Raw genomic sequence first — 24,415 nt, 5'->3', positions numbered from 1 at the left:
TGAAATCCCCTGTTCATGTTTGAAAAGCTCTATCTGCTGATCTAAACCTGTAGGAACAAGGAGGGATCAAAAGGCGGGGGACAAGGGAGGAGTAAAGCATGACATTTCAAAATTCCAGCCAAAATGGAGACATTGTCATACTGCCAACAGAAAGCTAAATCAGGCTGAGAACAGTCACTATATGGAATCAAACATATTGATTTCAATGGGATTTCCAAAATGAAAAGCAAAACATCTTCCCCATGCTCCTCTTTTCTGTTCTGAGAGAGGTTATGGTGGTTCACTAATTCCATCACCCTGTGTAGCCTCATCTCAGCTGCAACTTGGCCATTTCAGCTGGCTGGGACTTGGATGCTTATCTGCAATTGCACGGTACTATTTTTTTTTAATATTCATATACATTGTATGGTTCTCTACATTTTGTAGAAATTTCAGTTTTACTTTCCATTTTAATAAGAATAAAACTCCTATATGGACAACACTATCTCTATAATTGAGATAGTAGAAACATACACAAAAAATTCTTTACAGAAGACAGAATAACAGTTTGGAAGGGACTTGGAGGTCTTCTAGTCTCTTTCTGTTATAGCTACCTTTCATTCATAAAATAGATGGTATATGAATAATCAGATAATGGACATTGCAAATTAAGCCGAGCTGGGCATCCTGGAGTGAGGAGTAATACCTCCGGAGGAGTAATACCTCCTTAAAAAAACCTTGGCCCAGCTGGTAGCACCTCATAAGGGCCCCTTTCCAGTGTTACAGGAGAAGATGGTCAACAGTTTTGAAGGCAGAAGAGGGTTTTATGCCCCAACGGTAGATAAAATGGTAGAACCATCTTCTAGGAGAAGGGAAACTCTGATTTCAAACCTCCACTGCCTTGTGGCTATATCTATTCTTGGAAAAGGCTTCAGAAGTCAACCTTGAGGCAAAATCTGGATCGGAGTACCAGAAGCAGTTCGTGACTGTGTATAATCATGTTCTGGTAACTCCTGCGATGCAGCTGGAACTAATCGTATCAGCTCCGCCATTCCATTCTATTTTAGTGACGTGGAGAGGGGTGGGGTATCTGCTGCTTGGGTAACAGTTTATCCCCCATATTAAATTACCCAGGCCTCGTGCTCTGGAGAGGATACTGAGCTTTGCCTACAACATTGAAACAATGTGGGAAGTGGCAGTTACCGTTTTCATGGCACGATATCATAGTCTCTTGAGACTGAAGGATGCCAATTCAATGAATAATCATCCTATCAACATGTTTCTACCTATGCTAGAAGATAATTAATCCTCAGGAAAACTAACTCAGCTTCTTAGCACCATATCCACAAAAATTACTCATTTGGAAGGATATGTGAGGCAAGTTATAGCTTTGAACTTTTCTTTAAATAGATATTAATTCAACGAAGTCCAACAGGACTGCTTTATGGATTGCCTTAGTTCAGCAATGAAAAACAGCCAAGTTAATTCTTCTTTCAAGTATACATCTTAATAATCTGCTTATGACATTCAAATAGTATTTCTTATGAAGGTGGTATTTTATGGACAATTGTTTCTGTACAGAATAATGTTTTTGATTAGGTGCCGGCCTTTGCTAGAAGAACTAATATTGGAATATATAATACTAGTAGTTCTCAGTTAACTCATTCAGAAACTGTTTTCAGTTTATACAATGGTCCTGAACAAGTGGTGGATATGACCAGATATACCAGCACCTCTATGGTTATGTGGGCATTTAGGATTATTGCAATGTCCCCTGGTTACATGATTGTGATTTGTGATTGTCTGCCAGCTTCCCACAAGTATACTTCAGTAGGGAAGCCAGCAAGGAACATCACAAATTGCTTGAGTGAGTCCCCATCCCACTCCATCTGTGCACCCTCCCTGAGCCTCACTCACCACCTTGGCCACCCTCTCCTATCAGCAGCAGCCACCCCAAGCCCTGTTTATATTTAATAGCATGCATAATCTTAATGAAGAATGTATTGTTCCTCAGCTTCTGAAAATGTAAAGTTGCAGTGCAGTACTGTACATATTTTGATTTAAGGAGTCATATCATGAATCCTAAGTAACTCCTAGGCAATTAGGAAGATTTATTTTTAAACCAATTCAGAAAAATTTCCCTTCATATTACCATGAAGAGCAGAGTAACATTCTTCTTGTGGGTTCCTGAAATTATTGAACTAATAAATAAATCCTAAATTAATGTATCTGGACTTCAACAGTAGTAGTTTAGAAATTATATAAAATTATTGTGGGTATAGTATAGTCTCTGCTCCCTGTATCTTCTATGTGATAGGCAAATGGGATCCATTTGTTGACAACATTGCTTTAGGTGATAAATTTATCTACATGTATGCAGTAGAAAAAGTAAATAATAGGCAATTCCCTTTTTTGCCTTGGTAAATTATCTGCTCAATTCCTCCTAATGTTAATCAGATATCAAGCAGCTTTCGATTTTCTAAAGTTTTATTCTCTAATACAAAATTTAAATCCCAAAACACAGTTCTAAAATTGCTGGATTTTCTACAGATTTTCCATAAATTCAATCTTCTAAATATAATATTACTAATCAGATTTTGTGTAACACATAGCAGTAGTTCATACTATAATAGCTTTCTTAGAAAATATTGGCTGAATGTAAATTCAATTAGAGTTTTTTTGTTTCGCTTCTCATTCAAGAAGCTTCTTCAGTTGGTGGGGAATGGAAGGATGTTGAAAGACAAAGGCCACTCTTTTGAAGGCAGAAAGTCCACATTCTGGACAGAGAGGACCACTGGTTTGAAAGAGGGGTCATTAAAATTGATCAGCCCTTTCACAATAGAGGGGGGGATATGAAACCACTATCTTCTGTTTATAACAGTACTTTCAGCAGTTCCAAAAAGTTCCACACCCATTTTCACTATTCAGGTGACCATGTAGGCACAGATAAACCTCAAGTGCTCTCAACAACTCTCAGAGTGCTAACAACCAGATGACTGCAAGGAATATAAATCCTTCTGTTCCCATAATTCAGTCAAAACTGAAGACACTTCTTGGATGAGAAGCAAAATGTCTTCCAGGAAAAACAAATAAAGTCCAGTTGCCTCTTCCCGATCTGTAGTATATTAGTTGGATTAAGGCTAGGAATACTACGTACAAGGCCACCTCTGGGAATGGAAATTCTCTGATCCATCAGTCTCAACCAAACCTATTTCAAGGGATGTTTGGGTATAAGGTGATCTAGGAGACCAACAGCTCCTGGGAAAAGATGAGATATAAATCAGATAATTACATAAAATCTTTGAATATTGGCCTCTAGAATTCTAAGGTATGGCCATTTTGGCTGGGATGATGTCCAGTTTGGGTGTGGTTGCTCCTTACTTTAGATCATGGATGTCAAACTGGTGGCCAGGGGCCGGATGCATCATGCACAGGCCACGCCCACCCCAGTTCCGTGAATGGGAAAACCGTGAAACATCACGTGATGGCAACGTGATGCAGCAAGTTTGACACTCGTACTTTAGATATATCTAATTGGTTATGCATGTAGAACTTCAGCCTCAATTCTTTCCATAATATATCAGTAAGAATGAAACATATTTACACAAAAAATGTATCATTACTTATTTTATATGAATATTAAAGGTAAATATGTCTGCCAAAGGGTTCTCAATAATTTAAAAACATTAGAAACATATGTGCTGATTTTTATTGTCATTTAGGCTGCAAAAATGCCATCCTTGTAGATGTTTTTTCCAGACATTCCAGAGAGAAGAAAAATACAGAGGGAGAGAACACAAATAAGAATTGATCATTCTTAATGGCCATAATATGTTACAGTTTTAAAAAGACAAATTTATAAAATAAAAGCAGATCAAATGGTTGAGTGTATATTGCATCGTGAACATTTACTACATATGCCTTACTCTCCTATCTTACTGTTGCAACTGCATCTTGTGTCTTGTCTTTTCATTATTACTCTCCTTTGCCCTTCTGATATCAAAATTGTTCTATTAATAATGCAGAGTTGGAACTCTGGGATTTTTTGCTTTCCAGCTCTACAAACTTAAAACCAAAACAAGCCAGAAATCCATCTTCATATTCTGATAAGGAGCCATGGAGGGAGCTTAAGTAGTCTGTTTCACCAGTCTCAATGGCTATTAGAAGTAATTAAGCATCTTCACATTGTCAAAATTCTTTAGAATTCTGATTCTGCATGACATGAGGACAAATACAATGTGGCATTAAAAGCAGATGTTGAAGTAGCTATGCTTTTGAGCTGAATAACTATTTGGAAAGTTGAAATGCCCGATTAAGTTAATATTGTTCCAGGTCCGACTATTTGCTTGCATGTTTAACTATGCCATTAGTGTCATACTTAATCAGACACGATTAAACTTTAAATTGTACCTGAGGCAAAGAAGAGCCATATTGTCTTTTTTACTAACATAATTCTACTACAAATTAAAACAGGCAACGCATCAAATTAATTCAGGCAAACCAGCATTCACGCAATCAAATAATTAGTACAAATCTATGTCTAAGCTTGAATAGGTAGCTTCTCAAATAATTCCCTCTCTTCCTGATTTAATATATATTTAAATAACTCACATTTCATGTTTGAGAGATATTGATATAATACTTCTCAAAACAACCATTATCTCCCAAATCATTAGAAAGAGCCTTTAACATATCTTTTCTGAAATAGATGTACATAAATGCACAACCACCAGTAATTGGACTAACTGTCATGCCCCCGTAGAATTCTGAATCTGAGGGAGAAGACAAACAGCTGACAGAGTGAGAGAGTGGCTTCATTCGCTGTGGAAGAAACTGGGGAAGGGCAAAGTCGGGCTGGGCAGAGCATGGGAGAGGTAGAACAGGGGAGAGGGGGTTCAGATGAAGACCAAGCCACCCCCCTCATCCTAGGTGCACAGGGAAGAACACAGAAGAGAGCAAAATGGGTGGCGTGGCCTACAAGGAAGAAAAGGGCCCTGATTCCCTTCACAAGGCATACCTGGGGATGGAGTTTAAAGGAGAGGCAGTTGGGAGGGTCGTTTGCCTCGAACAAACATTGAATTCATCTAGTGTTGAGAGCTGTGACCTGCATTCCTGGCTTCCTCCTGACTGTTTGAATCATTGCCGTGCTTCTGTGTGCTTATCTTGTCTTGCTAGAATTATTCCCATGATGATTCTTGGATTCATTATCTTGCCCTGCTGGAATGACTGATTGTAGCCAGTCCGCTTACAGCATTTGGACTCGAATAACTGCTGCCAGAGGCTGCTGCAGGTTCATGGGAGAGCTTTTCTCCAGGCTGGAGACTAAACGGAACGTTGGGGGCAAGTTGGAGCAAATAAAGGGATTCATATCTGTTCTCTGACTGTATTGCCTTCATGCCATGCCCTGGTCATCACACTAGCTATGTGGTTCTGTCTTTAGCAACTTTTCTACCACTGTCTGGATCTAATTTACTGTGACTTTTTATTAAGACTCCTCATTTCGTTATCCTTCCTGGCTCTAAATTTGTCTGATTCCAAGGTCAGAGGTAAGTTAAGGAAGATAGGATGCTTTCTCCAAAACTTACTATTTGCTAACTGTTTTTAAAGAATTCTTTTCATTTTACTGACCTGTGACATAATGCTTTTCTTGGAGATTTTCTGTATCTGATTCATCAGTATTTCTTATCCAAGTTAAATTGTGCAGGTTGCTTTGTCCTCTATCACAAAAAAATACTGGTCCTTAGTTTCATCTGTTTCCAAAGGTATATTTTAGCATCCATAATCTGGACTAGCTGCCTAGTTTTCCCATCTTTGAATATTATAATTCATATCTGATAAATAAATCTGTATAATTCTATCCTATTTGAAAGTTTTCATTATGCCCTAAGTTGCTGCATATACCTCTGCTGTACCTGGATTTAAACCCAATATTCAGCTTGTTGCACTGAAAAGCTGCAGAAAATTGATGGTAAATATAAACAATTAGTCAAACTATGTTCTAAATTATAGATAAATACACATGTTTTCATACTTTGAACACTAAAATCCATTACTGGAAATCAGGCTTATGCACTTTATTATCTGCAGAGATTACATCTGAACTGCTTTGTGGGAAATACTATGGTTTCTTAACCAAAAGTTTTTTTAAAAAAAATCTAATAAAGATAGAATGGATCAATAGTGCAGTCTGTTATTACATATACACACTGTATATATTTTATGTTTAGCCCAGCAATCCTTGTAATTAATCGTCACTGATTACAAATCAATGTGACAACAGTGTAAATAGTAAATTAATAACAAAATGCAATAGTGTGCTTTTAAGCAGCTCACACTGAATATGAAATGCATAGTTCATCTAACCAGAAAGTCTGAAAAATTAATAGCAAATATTTATATTGAGTTGGGAACTAGACACAAACTGATTAATAAAATTCTGTTCTATGTATTTAGTATTACCTAGATATTGTGTATGTTTAAGTTTGATTATATTTAGGGTTGATTTTCATACTTATAGGAAATTTATCCTTTAGATCAGAGGTCCCCAACCCTCAGTCCATGGACCGGCATTGGGCCTTGGCATGCCTGAAATGGGCTGTGCAAACAAGTGAAGTCCCATCCATAGGATGCAGGCAGCATGCAAAACCATGCCACCTCTGGTCCATGGAAAAACCTCTCACCAAGGACCGGTCCCTGTTGCCCAAAAGGGGTTGCTGCTTTAGATTATCTGAGTAATGTGATAAGTCAGAAGAATCATATATTATTTTTGCATTTTAAATCTTTCAAGGGGAGCTTTTACAAAATCCCCTAAGGTGTTTCATGACAGCACCATACAGTTTTTTCTCCTACAGTCACTGATACAAATTTTCAGGCACTGCTTTTTTTTTGATATTTCTAGTAGTTTAGAATGGTTTTGATAACAGCTACTGTTAGAATTACATATACTCTCACCAAAATCTGCACCAGTTGCTAGATTGCATTTTTCCAGGTTCTAGTTTCTAGAAAATGAGTATTATTGTTGCTAAAAGGTATTAGTGAAGAATGCCATTATACTCGATCCTGGTTATAATTAGGCTAATTCATTCTTTAGGGATGAAATGATTTTTGTAATTAAAACCCTAAAAGAACAGGACAAAAAAGGGAAAAAATAGAACCAATACTATCGGTATTCTTAATATTAAACCAGAAAACAGAATGCCTCTCTTGCTCAGTTAAGAACTTTCAGTGTTCCTCCTATTTTCCTCTTTTACCTTCACGTTATTCTTATACACTTAGATATTTAAAAAGAACATGGTGCAAGAAATAATAGTTATACAGTATGAAGAATCAATTTTTCTGACAGCAGACGGTATATAAATGTGTTAAAATATATCCCCATTGGGTCATCTATTTCAATAAGCATGATAGTAAAATTAATGAATTAAAGATGTATAGCTGACATAAGCTGTCAGTAATAGATTTTGTGTAGCTATGTATAATGGGATCAGATTATTCTGAGCAAGTACAGTTCATAATAGAATTCAGAGTAGTGACTTGCTTTCAGTAATTCATCAGTCACAGAATGAAAAGAGGTGACTTCTGAATGATAACCAGCATGCTTTTTGAAACCATCTGTTTGTGAGTAGTCACACACACTCTGGGGATGCTAAAATTTCATCATGCCAGTACATTATATCTATTACTAAGAGTTTATCCTCTGAATCCTTTATCTGTTGAAGAAATATAAATGCTAATGTGTATCTTCACATCATTTTCTGCTGTTTGTATCTCCTTTACAGTTTTTACATTCTCTGCAGAATTTTGAAAAGAAATTAGGTTAGAGGATGTTGGTAACTCTTGGGATATATTCTCAGTAAGTGGGTCCAAATTTCAAGCTGGAGACAAATCAGCTTCACTTAAAATGTTCCAATGAAACATTTAAAATTGCTTATTTGAGTTACATTTCAGCAGACAATACTGAACCTGTTTTCAATGTCATGCCATGTAGGAACAACAGAAATTCCTCCTGATCCTTAATATGCCAAAAAAACGATAGTTATCCATAATGTATCTAAATAATGTACTTTTTTAAAAAAGCTTTGTTTTAAATAATTGTGCACTGATTTCAAACTATCCTATGTAATCTTAGTTGAAAAGAAAAAAATTGGCAGCCTTGATGATGATACAAATTAAATGTGTTGACAAGATTGAGAAAATTTTAAATTTCTTTCCTACTTTCTTTTTTTCTTTCAATGTGAATTTCATCCCAGATACACAAATATTTTTCATATTTGAATGCAGGGTGTATGTGTACAGAAAAAGCCAAGTTTAATAGACTTGTGTCCCCTTCCCCCTTCATGATTTTTTGCCTGAAATAGCTTTGGCATTTAAAATCAGACCTAATATCTACTTCTTTATTAAGGATGTGCTGTGGAAATTATGCTAATTAAGCTGGAGTGTAATTATAGACTAGAAAGATTATTTCACAGTCAGAATTGAATTGTAGATAAATGTGCATTAACTTAATCGTGTGCAGATAATTAGTTTTTCTATTTACTGAGGGGGGTGTAAAAAGAGATGTAATCAGTTACACAAAGCTTGCTCACTCAACTGAACGCATATCTATTGGGATTCCAATAATGAGCATTTTCCTGACATCTGTCTCCATTTTTTTTTCTTATAATTAAAATGGTCAGTAGTGACTAATTAACCCATTAAACTTTATTTCCATTTATGACATTTCTTGTACAACAGAGCCTAAATCTGTTCTATATGCAGGACATATTTGCAATCATATTTCTACTTTCAGATAAAGATATTGTTTCAAGTAAAGGGCTGAAATGTACAGCATTGTCAGAACATGTACATTTCTCTTCTACTGAGGAAAAAAGGGGGTTACAAATAATGATAGAATGTAATTTTTTCATTTATTTTCCACTTTATACCTCATTCATGCCATTATGTCAGAATTTTGGATTTTATGCTTTTTCAAGGGAAGGGAAGGGAAGGGGAGGGGAGGGAAGGGAAGGGAAGAAGGCATCTGGCATGTTGCCAGTATGCCACATGTATCTCTGGGTAGATAGAGGATGCAAGCAAGAAGATTGTAGTTTATCAAATACTCTAGATGAGAAATCCTAGCTTGCATAGAATAGTGAGTGCACTTTGCATAAAACTGACCTTTGGACATGGTTGTGGAAACAAATCAAAATGAGCGAAAAATTATATGTAGTGTCTTCATTGTTAAAAGGAAAACATGTAGGTGGTGTGGGTGTAAATAAGGTTAGATATCTAGTCTCCATGTTCTCTATATTGCTGACAAAATATGAAAGCCTTGACTGATGAACCCATGTTGAATGTTGTAGATCTGTATCTGTGGTGAGACTGGGGTCAACTCCCTGCATATGGAGGAGTGTGGCCATAAATTGTAATGAATATAAAATAAAACAAATGAAATAAACTAGTAAATGGGAATGGTATAATAAAGCTGAATGAAGGTGGTTTTAATCTTATGAAATGAAGTCAGTAAATATATGTAGGGAAGTGAATTTGTAGATTTTAATTATCAATGCAAAAACTCAACTGTATGTTAGTCAATAAGGATGATGTCTTCTAGGTTGCTGGGGGGTATGTAGGAAAGTAGGAATCTATAGATTGGTAATTTTCTAACTTTATGCTCAATGAGCCAGACATTATTTTTTTTTTGGGGGGGGGTGATTTGCAACTGTTGGAACAAATTAACCCAGTGAACAAAAAAAAGGAGGGGCCTTTTAGAGATCTAAAAATGAGTAAGAAAAGAGACTTTGAATGAGTACTTCAGAATTCTATGTTCATTCAAATTCTCTTTATATGTCAGTAAAATCTAAATGATCTTTTTAAAATATTCAGTGCAAGGATGCAAAAATTTAGAAAATCCAAAATGGAGGAAATACTTAACCAATGTAACAATGATTTTGCCATAAATCTGCTTAAATAGTCTTTAAAATACTATTAATATAGTGTATTAATATATATAGTATATTAATATACTATCCCCAAAATGTACCAAATGATCACATAATCATATTATATGGATTTGTGAACCCTCAAATTTTTTACACATCCAGTATGGAAAGTCTGATATCTGCCCTTTTGAATACATTCTTTGGGGAGTCAGGTACAGGTAGTCCTCAATTTACAACTGATTATTTAGCAAACCATTCAAAGTTATGATAGATCTCCTCAGAGGACCTGGTTTCAAAGTTCCAAAGGAGTTCCCCCTCTATGTAGTCATGTGACTGCATGCCAGGTGCTTAGCAACTGACCCTTATTTATGGCCATTTGCAGTGCTTGTTTTTGCAGTCATTTGACCTCATTTTAATAAATTTTTGCCAAAAAAACTTACATTTCCCATTTTCATCAAAAGTGACCATTAGCATAGTTTAACAATCATGGCATTCACTTAACGACTTCTGGAAAATGGATTTTGGGGAGGTCCATTTAAGTCGTAAGTCAAGGATTACCTGTATACCCTAAATATAGTTGTTTTTTTAAAGCAATCTGAGATTTGTTGATACTGTTTTTAAGGGCTTAAATCCATTGATAGTTCCAGTTTTTTAACATAGGTTTAAAATATTTCAAAAACGACCGCTTAAAAAATATTCTTGACTTTTTGATAGAGATGTGTTGTAGGTTTTGATTCTGTCATGGAGTTTTAAGAAAGCATCTCTGTGCCTTTGAGATGGCCAAAGCATATGCCCATGAAGCAAATATTTTCTTACAGAATTTTATTGCAGGCAAGGGTTTAAATTAAAGCTAATTTCAAATTCTGCTGTTTAATTTCTCACAGAAGAATAGAACAAAGCAATCACAGTTAAATGATTATTATATTTCTGTTTACATCTTTACTGTCACTTATGTTTTAGCATTTGAGTGATTGAATCACAGAATTTTACTCCCAGTGAATCCACTATATAGTTAGCAGTACGATAATATTAAAGGAAACATGAACATCTTGGAAACTAAGTGAGAACAGTAGGGAAGAGCAATCATTCTATGTTCAGGTGGTCTTCCATATTAAGATCATGTACAGCTTTACTGCTCTTCCACATTTGAAGCTGATATTCACCAAATATTTGTCTTTTACATTTTATTCTTGCACTTTTTTTCATAAAGCTCTAACATAGTAAATAAGAAAGTCAGAAAGTCAATATTCTATACGAAATTCAGACTAATGGTATAGCAATTATTGAAGGGCCATATTTCACAGCAGTTTAATGTGTCTTTGTGAAGACAAATGATTAGGAGAGCACATTAGCAAATACATGACAGTTGAATTGCCCTCAACAATTACACCTGCATCTGGAATGAGTAGAGTGTAACAAAGCAGGAAATGAAGGATTAAACACACAAACCCTATTTTTTTGACAAATAAGCTTCATTTTTCTGAGTTCATTTTTGAATAAGTTTTTAATTAGTCATGATTTTCCGTTGTCGAATAAGACATACTTTAGTAATTTCTATGTCATCATAATCAGAGCTACCCTATTCTATATTATATTCTGTGATAATATCAAAGTCCCATCCAACCCACAGATTTATTCCTTCTAACAGCAATGTAGTCACTATAGTGATAGGTTGCAAACAGACATATCGTTTTATACATCAATATTACATCACAGATCTAAATTGGGGATGACATTGTCTTATTTTGTTAGTGGTTGACTTAAGTCCTCCCTCTTTAGGGAATTGTTTAATGAGGATTTTGAAATATTGATACACTGATTGCTTCAATTGACCATGTTTGCTTTCATATTCTTGTCTAGAAAGAAACTTGCTAGTTCTGTAAAGAGAGCCCAAATTATCCATCTTTTCTTTTTTCCTCCTTCACCTCCAAGTAATCGCTGTAGGAGATGTGCTATCAGATATCTTTCCTCTTTGAAATCAGGAAGTTGGAATGGAATTGGAAATGATTTTGAGTGGTTTTTTGAAAGTCTCTTGTATACAGTATCATGAGAGAGATGATCTTAAAATGGTGAAGCAAAATGTTACTTGATTAGTACTTAGATGGGACTCCACTAGGTATCTCAGGATTGTAAATTAAGCTAAAACAAAAAAGGGAAGAAAGCAATGCAAAATTCTTGCAGTATCAATGTGCTATGTAGTTACTATTAATTAAATTCAGCTGAAGCCAAAGTTTGTATCTGTGTGTATAATATACAGTATAACAGTCAAAACGAAAGAAAGCAGTTGAAAGAGTCCTGACAAGCAGTAATAATTTATGTCTTTGATGGTTGCTTTTAGTAGTAAAGCTATTCAATCTCCAGTCTTTATTATAACCCTTTCCTCCCTTACTACTTTATAAGTGTCCTTTCCCCCCACATGTTATTTTACTTCAAGATAGAATAATTAGCAGGTAAACTATCTCAATTGATAAAGTAGTAATGCTCTGAGCAACATACCATAAGATATAATGAGATAATTAGGGCTCATTTTTCAAACATGTTATATCATTTGAAGAAGTTCATTCTGAATAATAGTGCTAATGGGACTTTTGCCATTCTATCTAAGCATTTTAAATTTCTTGCCAACAGTTTTTTTAACAGTATGCTGTGAGTTCAAGATTTTTATGTCTTTTTTTTTTTTTGCTTTTCACCAGAGAGATGCATGTTACAAGCAATTTATCTCAGAGAACCCAGGCAACAATATATGCATTTTGACTATTTTAGACCAACACATCTATCTGGGTTTCAGATTTTCCACAATTCTTAGTGCATATTTTACACAATGGAAAATAAAGAATCTTACATTAATTCAGTAGGAGCTGCTAATAGCAAAACGGGAGGATAATGAAAGTTTATAATGCAATAGTAAATGGATATATATATATATATATATATAAGATAGCAGAACCAAATCATAAAGGAAAACCAAAAAACCCTCTATTGGTGGAGATGATCTAGGAGGTGTCTAGTTATACAATCACCTCAGTGTGGGAAATCCATCCAGTGCTGCAAAGTTTAATCGTGTTCATCCCTCTCGTCTTTCCTCCTCCTTGACCTATTTTGTGAGGATAAAGCTGAAATCCTGCAAAGACAAGGGATGAAGTGCATTATGCTATTACATGTGGTTCTTTTTGCCTGTGTTATATTTTTGAGCCCCCTCCTAAATTATCACTTTTCCAATGTTGACAAGGTAAAGGGGTTTCAATAGAAAAGGGATAGAGCAAAATTTCTTCTCTTTCAGTGTAACTGCCAGGTATGCTAGATGGCAATTTCTTTCACTGGCAGTCAGCTTAATTGATGGGATGTAAAATATAACACATCTGGGGGGCCACCAGGTTGACAATATAGGTTGAACAGTGATCCTTCAAACAACAGTAATGCTTTTTGTGGCTTCTATATGAACTTGGAAAAAATTACAACTGACATAAGAGTTAATTTTAATGAATCAGTTCCTAAATAGTTGCACTTTTTAAAGCTCTTCTGGAAGTCCAAAAAACACAGGCTTCTTGTATTTAAAGCAGAGGGGTATGTTTGCCCAAGATCCAACGTGTTTCTGCAGAATCATGTTCAAAGCATGCATAAACCTGACAAATAGCGGGCATTTTACCTTTTGTTTGTTTGTTTGGTGGTGGTTGTATCATCTGTCTCTTATAGAATGTATACATGTTGCTAAATAGCTGCACTTGTAATAATTACTAAAATTACTAAAAGTAATTACTAAAAATAAGAGAATTTTATATTTTAAAACTTCAGAGTTGCAGTATGATTTGCCATCTACTTGACAGAGCTGAAATTAAAATTTACTTCGAGTATTGATAATAGATCATTTTTAGTTTGTAGTTTGGTAGTAACAGCCAATGTCTGCAGAATCTGGTGCAAAGTGCATCCATTAAAAAGGTAGTAGTTTAACAAGATTGCTTACATTTTATTAAGATTTTGTGGCCTTAAAATATATCATGACTATCTTCTGGTAAACCAGATTAAAAGGACTAAGCTATAGAATCCAAACATTAATCCAACTCTGTCAGATATTGAGCCCAGATTCATTTTCCACTGGGGATTAAAAGGGCCACATTTTGCAGGCTTTTCATCTGAAATTAGATTTTTAAATATGCTGTGAAAACAAATGCTGATTTAAGCTGTTAATCCATATACTATTGTTCCTAATTCTGTGCCAATTGTTTTCCATCTGATTTGATTAATTGCCTTTTCTTGATTTGTGGTTTTCATTATGACAGTTAAAAAGCTAACCTTGTCTATTTAAGCTTTGAAAAACTCTTGATGCAAATTGTTTGTAAATAAATAAGGATACATGTTTCATGAATCCACAGCAAGCAAGAGTCTATTATTGTCCAATTTGCTGTTTTAGCCATTCATATGTATAGTATCTTCTCCCTGGGAATGACTCATCACAGTTTTGTTAAATACTAGAGACAATTTATCTTTGTTCATGCTGGAGGGTAAAATAGAATAGTTCCTATCTTTATTTTTTATTTTTGGCTTTTCAAAAATATCTGGTTGGCCATGTTTGGAAACAGCGCTGAATTAAATAGATTTCATTGCCTCATTCGGCAATGAAACAAACTGATGAAAAATAATGAAAAAAGAACACCAAGGGCAAACTATAATTACATCTTCAGCCTCAAAATTTTGCTTTTTCTTTTAAATGACTGATGCCATTTTTATTAAATGGTTCCTATAGAAATTTTGTTGTACAATACTGCAATAAAAGTTTCTGAGCAAAAATGAGTAGAATTGCAGAGCTTCTATATGTTAACTGCTTGATTAATATGTGAGCATCCTATTGTATAACAAACTATGGCTATAAGTAAATATCTAAACCTTGAAAATTTGCTATAACTAAGGGATGTTTGTCATACTGCCCAGAGTCTCAAGGTAAAAAGTGCCAATGGTGAGCTATGTAACAATGTCTGTATTCTCCACTGAGCACTCATGTATTTGTTTGCAATATTTTTTTTCCAAACAGAAAGTGACGCAAATCTGCAAATGAAGACAAATGATCTTCTATAGCACAACAAGCAATAAATAATGGCTAATTTGTCAGATGGAGGGGCGAAAGCTCTTATTATGCTTTATTGATGTTTAATCTTTCTTTTGAATATTTTATTCTATCTTGCCACAATCTAAATAGGCACATGGTATTTTGCTAGGCTAACATTTAGTTGCAAATTTTCACATTAATCATTTCAGTACTCTAGAATTACATTATCAGTTTCTGCTGATATTCAGTTATCAATCAAGTTTCTTTTAGTAGGCATGCCATGTAGATTAAAATTAAAATAGCACTGTGAAGATGACACAAGCTAGCCACAAGATGCAGCTAGCCAAACCATGGTTTGCTGAATATAGACAAGTTGTTTTGGTTCACATGTGACCATGGTGTACAAAGCATAAAAGTTGGTTCATATTAGATGCATAATGTGATAACCCAACCTGTGTCTTGGTGCATAAATAAATTATAAAATTTCACAGGGTATAACATGTCAACACCTAACACTAAGGCAAACATTAGGATTTTCTCTGACATTTCATGAGGGAAAAAGGTTCCTGTAGAAGCCTGAAAAACAGACATGACTGATTTAAAGATGTTTAGCATTATTGCTGCCACATATTCTAGAGAATCTTTTTTGATTTTTTTTTAAACAAATGCTGCCTCACTAAATATGTCCAATTCCTCTTTTATGCCATGATAAGTTTTAGTGTCTAGTTCCCTGATCATCCTCATTGCCTTTTATTATATCTATTCAGGTTTCTTTTAAAAGTTTGTAAATTACAATCCAATAATTGGATCTAAATGCTACTTTGATGTAGAGACAAATTGTGAAGGTTCGCAGAAAGTAAACATATTACAAGTTAGTACATTTTAAGTAATGAAAAAGTGTGGTCTAGCCAATAAAAAATGTATTATACAGGACCAGCTTCTTTTCAAAATCTGTTTCACTCTTTTAACTTATCTTCACTTTGGTGCTGAAAGTTTTTCAGACATGACCAAATCAGATATTCCCCATTTTATATCTATATATTACTTTTCTTTAACTTCTTTTGCTAATAGGGAGGTTGAATTTTTATTTATTTTTTTACTCTCTTGTGACAAGCAAGTATAGATAAATGAAGTATGAATAAAATAAAAATAAAGTCAGCAGCTTTTCCCATATAATCTGAATAGAGAAAATCTCTCTAACCAGCTATCCCTCAATCCTGATCTGACTCCAAAGTATCAGTTGCCTAGTCTCTATTGTTTTGGATGGCACATAAATCTAAGTGGACAAAAATATGGTTTTCTTGAGACCAAAGAAGGGAAGAATCAGGGTGCATTCATTTTCAGATAAAAATATCTATGCTTCCTATTAGTTCTAAATCATTGCTGTGAAGTTTATAAATTGCAATAGCTTTTAGACTTATATACCACTTCACAGTGCTTTAAAAACCCCTCTAAGCAGTTTACAGAGTCAGCATATTGCCCCCAACAATCTGGGTCTTCATTTTACTCACCTCGAAAGGATGGGAGGCTGAATCAACCTTGAGCCAGTGAGAATTGAACTGCCGAACTGCAGTCAGCAGAAGTAGCTTGCAGTACTGCATTCTAACCACTGCGCCACCACAGTATTTAAGTATGCAAAATGAAGAAACATAATTGGTTTTCATGGAAGCCCGAAACAATTTATACTATTTTAGGTTTCTGAAATAATATGGACTAAATGCCCATATTACCTACAACCCTTTATTAATTGTGAATAAATTATCAGTTGGCATATTAAGTTTATTCTCCACTACAGGGTGCTAGAATTATTTTGTCTTTTAAAATATACTTTTTTCTAGAAATGAATTACTCCAGTCTTGAAATCCAATTATTGCACAACTAGAGCAATTATTACCTATAATAGTGCCCCCCAACCTTTTGGGCACCAGGGACCGGTTCCATAGAGAAAGGTTTTTCTACAGATCAGAAGGGGTGTGGTTTTATATTCTGCTTGCATCCTGTGGATGGGGCTTTGCTTGTTTGTGCAGCCCAGTTGGGATGCCATGGTCCAGTGCCAGTCCACAGTCCGGGATTCCTGACAGATAACATGCAAGTGTTGTGTTTACTTGTTTTTAACAGATGCTGTTGTGAATGTAATAGAGTTATCCTGGTTAATACTGTACTGATTTAAATTAATACACAGTTTGATCACTATTGTCAACCAATCTTGCAAAACAGATATATTCTTATTAAGTACTTGGTTTATATCCATTTGTTGTGCATTTATTTCCATGTGTAGATCATCAATGTCCTAAACAGTTTATATGGAAAATTGACAATCTCTAGCATATTAATGGGAAAATACTATCTGTATTTTTGTAATTAATGCTGTTCTAGAAGAGTTTTAAAGTTTGAATTCAAGCTTGGGGACTTATTTAAAGATTGATTCTCATTTTGAGCAAAAAATAATAATATAAGGGGGGACCCCAAAAACATTATGTAAAGTCAACCATATCTTTTATAAATTTATGTTAGGTTTTGAGACCTTGAAATGTTGCAGATTGTCATGAAAACAGTTGCAAATGTAGATCATGCTGGAGTACATTATTAATATGATGCAGTTGTACAGGCTTAAGTAAGGCAAAGAAAAATACAAAAATAAGTTTTCACTGAACTAATTCAAAAAAGTCTTGTTTTCAGAATGTAATATAATATAAATCATTTGTCAAATAGTGATGTATACATACCTCCATACAATGACTGAAATCATGTACAATGCTAAGCTGTACATAGATCAGATTCTGGTTAAAAGTGGTAAAATTTTCTGAGCCTGTAATCATAGCTTATTGTAAGTTAGTTTATTTTCACACATGCCAGCATTTTTTCAAAGCCTAATGAAAAGTGCAGAAAATAATATAAAGTCCAGAAGTGACTGTCTAACAGAACTGTGCATTTCTGTTTCTCAAGCTCTGTGGACTTGCATGGATGAAACAAAGATTAGCCTTTTCTCATCCTGCATTTGAGAGTCCCAATCATGACTGTATTACCACATTTTGGTTTAAAATAAAAATAAGTAGAAAAACATGTATTTCTTCAACTAGAAATATGCGCCACTGAGAATAGAATAGAACAGAATTCCATTTTAAAAATGAACACGTAGTATTCTATTCATTCTGAAAAATAACCTACATTTTTTGATTCATATAAAAATCCATTTACCAATTTATTAATGCTCATAAAACTGTTCCTGTTGTCAGAATTATTTTGTCCCTCGACTGGTCTATAAATGGCTAGTGAAGGAAAATATTTGCTTCCACCTTTTAAAAAGTAGCTTTACATTAGCCACAATTACAGGACATCTTGATTTTTATTAATTAGGAACATCATTGGAACATGGTAGAATATAAAATAAAATAATATATCTTTATTGATGCTATATATCAAATTTTAATTCTAGGTCATAGGATAAAAGGTTTAAAAATGATATCTATAATCAGTGATAATTGTGAATTGCGCACATTGTGTTCTATAACAATTATTAATTTGTTCCAAATACCTTGTTTCTGTATATTATGTAATATTCTGGAGTATAATCTTAAAATGTAACAAAACTATTTTTGTGGGTGGTCACTTTAATTGAGTCAATTTAATTTAGTTTTTTAGCCCATTTAAAATTTTGAGAGCCTGTTGTAGCAATCTCACAGAATGATTGCCATGGGATGGTTGTTCATGAAATGATTAGCATAGTGGACATTATTAGCCATGAAATGTGCATTTATCTAAAGCCTGCGTTTCATGACGGTGCCAACATCCAGACTACTTTTTTCTTTTTCTACTAAGTAGATGGATACAGTTTTAAACAAACACTGAATTGCTACTTTAGTGTATACAATTTTTTAAAGGATTACAAATATTACAGGAGAAAAAGTCCTTACTGCATCTTTACAAGAAAGGCAGTTGCATAAGTGACTCAGAATATTGGCTCCGTTTTAAGCTCACTTTCTCCTAGACACATGATCTGGAGCAAATGCACATATATACCCAACCGCAGACACAACATGAGAGAATACACCATGTTACTTTGTTATACAGAAAGAAAAAACATGTTTCTCCCTACGCATTCTTTTATAGTAAGAAATCTTTATTTCTTCATCTCTCCAAGAATTGTTCCAAAGCTAAAATGTCATAGATGAGCAATAGAAAGTAACAATAATAAAGTAAAATATATTCCTTTGAAATAAAAATGAATATCATAAAAACTGATTACATAGGTGTATGTACTTGTACATGGTGCATATCCTAGATCAGTGACCAAGTGTCAGTCTTTAGCTTAGCATGAGATACAAATGCAGGCAATAACTACAAGAGAATTAAAACAATGTCATGAACCTAGCAATGAATTTTATCTCCTAGGAGTATAATATGCACCCATCAAAAGAAAGGTGAATTAAGTCCTTCATTTTTCAGAAGAATTGAGTTGTTTAGTTGCCAGCAGTCTACACTTATCTGAATGCAGAAAAAAGAAGAAATTATTTATAAAAGCAAATATTGTAGTTATATTTACATTCTATATATATTGTACATATATCGCTATATATGTAGATAGATAGATAGATAGATAGATAGATAGATAGATAGATAGATAGATAGATAGATAGATAGATAGATAGATTATAGAGTCATATACGTTGTTGATAATTTTGCTGGAATGCTAAGAGAAACTATTAAGCTGGAGACTTTCTCTCTAAAATTTGGAAATAGCAGAGGTAGTATCAAAAAAACCAAAGAAAGGAAAGGAATCTCATACCTCCATAAAAGTAATGCATTCATCCTGTCTATTGAAGAGAATAGGCTAAAAGATTTTGTGTACTTGCGGGCATGGTGATTGCTTCAAGAGAGGATAGGAATCTGCTTGTATTTGCATCTATAATGCCTTTTCTTGCTGCAGTAAGTGGCCATTCAGGGTATTAACTTCTAATGTCTTCTCTTGTGAGAAAGTTGTGTCCGTCCTCCCACCCCCCAAAAAATCTTATCCATGGATTGGTATTGCTCCACATCAATGAGATAGCATGCCTGTGAATATTGGCTGTGCTTTTTGTGTATTTTATTTTCATAATCCTTATCAGGGCTTCCTATAGTGCATTCTATTTCTATTATTTTAGAATAATAGAACTCGAAGATCCTAATCTAATGAAAGCTATTTTCTAAACTTTTTGTAAAGATTGGGGTGGTAATGGCAGTAATTACCTTTTCATATACGTTCCAGAGGTAATATTCCCCCTCACTCACAAACAATTTCCTATTAATACATTAAACCATTAAGCATTTCAACCATATGAACACTAATGGATCTTTTCTTGTTTCTTTGTATACAGAGAGTTTGGATGGCGAGATCCAGAACTTCCAGAAGTTATTCAGATGTTACAGCATCAGTTCCCCTCTGTACAGTCTAATGCTGCTGCTTATTTACAGCATTTATGCTTTGGCGACAATAAGATAAAAGCTGAGGTAAGAAAATCATTTAATAGGAGAGAATATATCTCTCTGTGTATTTGTATGTGTGTCCGCATCTCGATGTTGCAATTCTGAAGTGGCTTCATCAGACCAGTATTAAGTACTTCTGAATAGTAACTTTGTTTGAACTGGGCTGAAGACCTGAGCATTTTGGGGCTGGCTTCATGGATTCTGTTTGGGAAGAATAAAGCTAATTTCCCTTTTTATTGTAAAGGTATGTGCAACTTTCAGTGCTCTCTGTGTTATGAAAAATGTGTTCATCAATTTTGATACCACTTTTTGCTTATTTTTTTCCTTACAGCTATGTCTTGATGAGAAGGAAAATACAATTTAATCTGGTTTGGTCGGGTTAAACAGGTTCTCTAAAATATCACTTTTTAAAAGCTTCTCAGTACAAAACCAAAGTATTATATTAGTCCGTCTTAAGTATCCTGGCTTAACAAAAAAAAACAAACAAACAGGCTTCTCTGATTTTTATGGTATATGATAACTCCCTGATCCAGAGACTTCTATCTTGAGTTGGTCTTAAAAGCAAGTTAAGGATTTCTATCATTTCTTCCTCTCAGAAATACATGACGGCATGTAGCATTACTCTACATCTCTTTCTACAAGGGATTGTTGCAAGAATAGATGATTTATTTAGTTCACATAAGGCATTGGGAGCTAAGGAGAATCATATTAATGGGGGTACTTATAAAAATGTCACCAAAAATTGTACATATAGTTCTAGCTTATTGACCATTCATTCGGTCAATGACCATTCAAAGTTACAATGGCTCTGAAAAACAAGACTTAAAAATGGTCCAAAATGGTCCTCAAAGTTGCCATCGCAGCGTTCCTGTGCTCATATGGTCATATATTTGGCACTTGGTAAGTGGCTCACATTTATGACAGTTGCAGTATCCTCCAGTCACGAGATCTCCGTATACAACTTCATAGGCAGCTTCTGAAAAGCAAAGTCAATAAGAAAACCAGCAAGAAACCACAAGCCACATCATGTTGTGATTATCAACCTGTGGTAATTCGCTTAACTGTATTCAGAACTAACAGGAACTGTCATTGTAATTTGGTGCCTAATGACTGTGCTGCTTAGTGATGGAGTTGTGAGTCCCTATTGCAGCTGGTAAATTAGTTTATGGGTCAGTAAATGAGGACACCTGTAGTTGTAATTTTGTTTTGAAAAGATTTTGCATTTATTATTCTCATATGTATAATTTCCCAATATGTTTTCATTTTTGCAATCAGCTTCTACTTAAACTTTCATTAAAATGATTATTCATCTCTTGATTTTTCTTGGAAAAGAAGCTAATAGGTAATAGTTTCTTTTAAATGTACATCGGCAAGTCCTTTCCATTGACATCAAACTGATCACTTTTAGGAAGCTTCTGTAAGTTGTTCTTTTGCCATTTTCAGGAAGTCCTTTAGGAGCCTTAGTGATTGAACAGCTGATTAGTCCATTCTGCACATTATATTTTCTGATTAGCTCTTATAGATTGCTCTTCTTGCTAGAGTTGCAGTAAGTTGGCAGCATGAAACTTATTTTTCCATATTCTGAGTAAACAAGATTTATGCTATGAAATGGCATGCTTCCATTTCAGACCTCAGGGAATCCTGGAGTACTTAATTTGAATCATAGAATAAAAAGGATCTTAGAGATCATCTAGTCCAATTGCCTCTCCAGGGCACTATTATAGCATCTCTGACAGATGGCTTTCTAACCTCTGTTTACACATTTCCAGCAAAGCAATCCACCTCTTCCTGAGGCAATCTATTATATTGTTAAACAGTCCTTATCGGTAGGAAATTCTTCCTGATGTCCAGACTGCTTTCTTATAAGGTTTCCTGGAATAACAGTAAACAGAAATGCTTATTGTCTCCTACATGACAGCCCTTTAGCTACTTTAAGACAGCTGTCATGTTTCCTGGCAATCAAGCTAAACGTAGCCAGCAATTTCTAATGTTCTTTGTATTTCTGTTATAATGATGGCTGCTGTCCTCTGGACTTAGTCCGGTTTTCCAGTGTGCTTCCTAAATATACTGTTCAGAATTGGATGCAAAATTACTGGTGTCGTCTAACCAGTACAGAATAGAGAGGAAAGATTACTTCTCTTGACCTTTATACCATACCTCTGTTAATGCAGTTGAGAATTGCATTTGCTTTTTTTCCCCAGGTGGTTCACAGTGTTGGCTAATGTTCAGCATGTGAACCATCAAAATATCCTGATACTTTTCATGCACATTTTTACTCAGTACATAGTGTCCTCGGTCATATCTTTGATTTTTTTTTTCTATTTGAAGAAGAACTCTCCTTTTCTTTCTGTGAAGATTCATCTGTTTGGCTTCTGTTCATTATTCCAGTTTGCCAGATCTTCCTTGATATTACCCTCTAACTTGTTTGCTACAATTTATCTTTTGTTATACACAGATCTCATAAACTTATTTTGTAACCCTTTATCCAAGTCATTTATAAATATTTTAATAGTATGGATCTAGAACACAGTACTGTGGTACATTATTTAATTACTCCTACCATCTGGATGTGGGGACCATTAACATATGCTTGTTGGGTACAGTTGTTTAGCTAGCATAGTATGCATAGACCAATTCATATATTATCATCTTCTCAACTAGGATCTCAACTTTGCTGGTCAAGATTTATTTTGTCTACCACATTCCCATGGTCAACCAAACCAGCCACTCTTAACAAAAAAGAAGATCAGATTGATTTAGGAATCCTTTACTCCAGATCTAGCTCTGACATTACCAAAGTGCAGCAGCTGTTCCAGGCATGAACCTTAAAAGACAGTGAATGACAGCAAGATTTTGAAAAATAAAATTTGTCGCCTTGCCATTTATGTTGCTGCAGTTAGATATGATAAAAATATGCTGTTTCATTATGAATGCTAAAATAAAATTCTAATATCAGTTCAGTGCACTTATGAATATGAAATGGAAAGAAGGGTTGTCATTCATTGTGGGAACAAAATGTTTGAAGCAGCCTGCTTTAGACTCACTTCAGGTAGTGCAACTATGACACTTATATTGTAGCTTATACCTTTTTTGTTTTAACAGTATTTCCTCACATTAAATTCTTAATGCTACCAAGCTGCTTGGTACAATTTGCAGAATCATAATTAGAGATACAGGTAGTCCTTGTTTACTGATTGCTCATTCTGAAACCCTTCTGTCATGCCCTTGGTGGAGACTGACTCTAAGGGAAAGGGGGAACAGCTGACAGGGAGTGGAATTGTGGCTCCGGAGGTTGTGGAGGAGGCTGGGGAAGGGCAGAGGACAGCTGGGCAATCAGAGGAGAACCCAGGCCTGTCCCCTCTCCATTCTAGGGCATGCAGGGAGGAGAGGATAAGGGAGAGACATGGTCTACTGTGGAGGAGAGGGCCTTGATCCCCTTCCTGGGCTGCAGCTGTGACAACTGGATAAGGGGACAGACATGCATATGGGGAGTGCTGGAAAAAAAGCATGGAAATATCTCTAGTTTATTGTTCCTCTCTGAGTTTGGCATCCTTCCCAGTGTGTGTTCTGATACCTGTCAAAGTCTTCAAGCCCTTATCTTGCCTGGTTGTGTTGTTTTTTACTCTTTATAATTTATAGGCATTCTTAGTTCAAACGGCATTTTGTCCTTCTTGTAACTGCTTGTGTGGGAGTTTTTTGTCTTTAGTCAAGGATATTTGGAGCTTGGAAGCAAAGTGAAGGAATAAAAGGGGTTTTACCTGTTTTTATTTTGTATCCCACCCTGGGTCATCCCACCTTCAAAGTTACAATGGTGCTGAAAAACTAACTTAGTGGCCAATTTATGCCATTTAGGATTTTCACAGTGTCCTATTCATATTTGTTGTTCTGTGCCTAACCTATTCATAAAACACTCTCTGTTTGCTTTTATTGATTTCATTAAGAAGGCATTTAATTTTTCTTTTCCAAATTTATATGGATGCAATAGCAATAGCACCCCAAAGTAAATCTAGTT

General features: G+C 34.9%; 1 protein-coding gene across 17 annotated transcripts in view; it reads left to right on the top strand.

The window, feature by feature from the left end:
- CTNND2 (catenin delta 2) overlaps positions 1-24,415 on the top strand; it is a 471,659-nt gene that overhangs the window by 321,538 nt on the left and 125,706 nt on the right. For all 17 annotated transcript variants that reach the window (XR_015743082.1, XM_026701042.2, XM_087930702.1 and 14 more), the window contains one exon: positions 20,295-20,427. Coding sequence is in view for 16 of the 17 variants with exons in the window: in XM_026701042.2 (XP_026556827.2) it covers positions 20,295-20,427 (133 nt within the window). In the remaining variant the exon portion in view is untranslated. The remainder of the gene's footprint in view (positions 1-20,294; positions 20,428-24,415) is intronic.

This window comes from Pseudonaja textilis, chromosome 3 (assembly GCF_049901715.1).
Source record: "Pseudonaja textilis isolate UNSWEBS1 chromosome 3, rPseTex1.2, whole genome shotgun sequence".
NCBI lineage: Eukaryota > Metazoa > Chordata > Lepidosauria > Squamata > Elapidae > Pseudonaja > Pseudonaja textilis.
The sequence above is the reverse complement of the archived record's forward strand: the minus strand, read 5'-3'. Positions and strand labels throughout refer to the sequence as shown.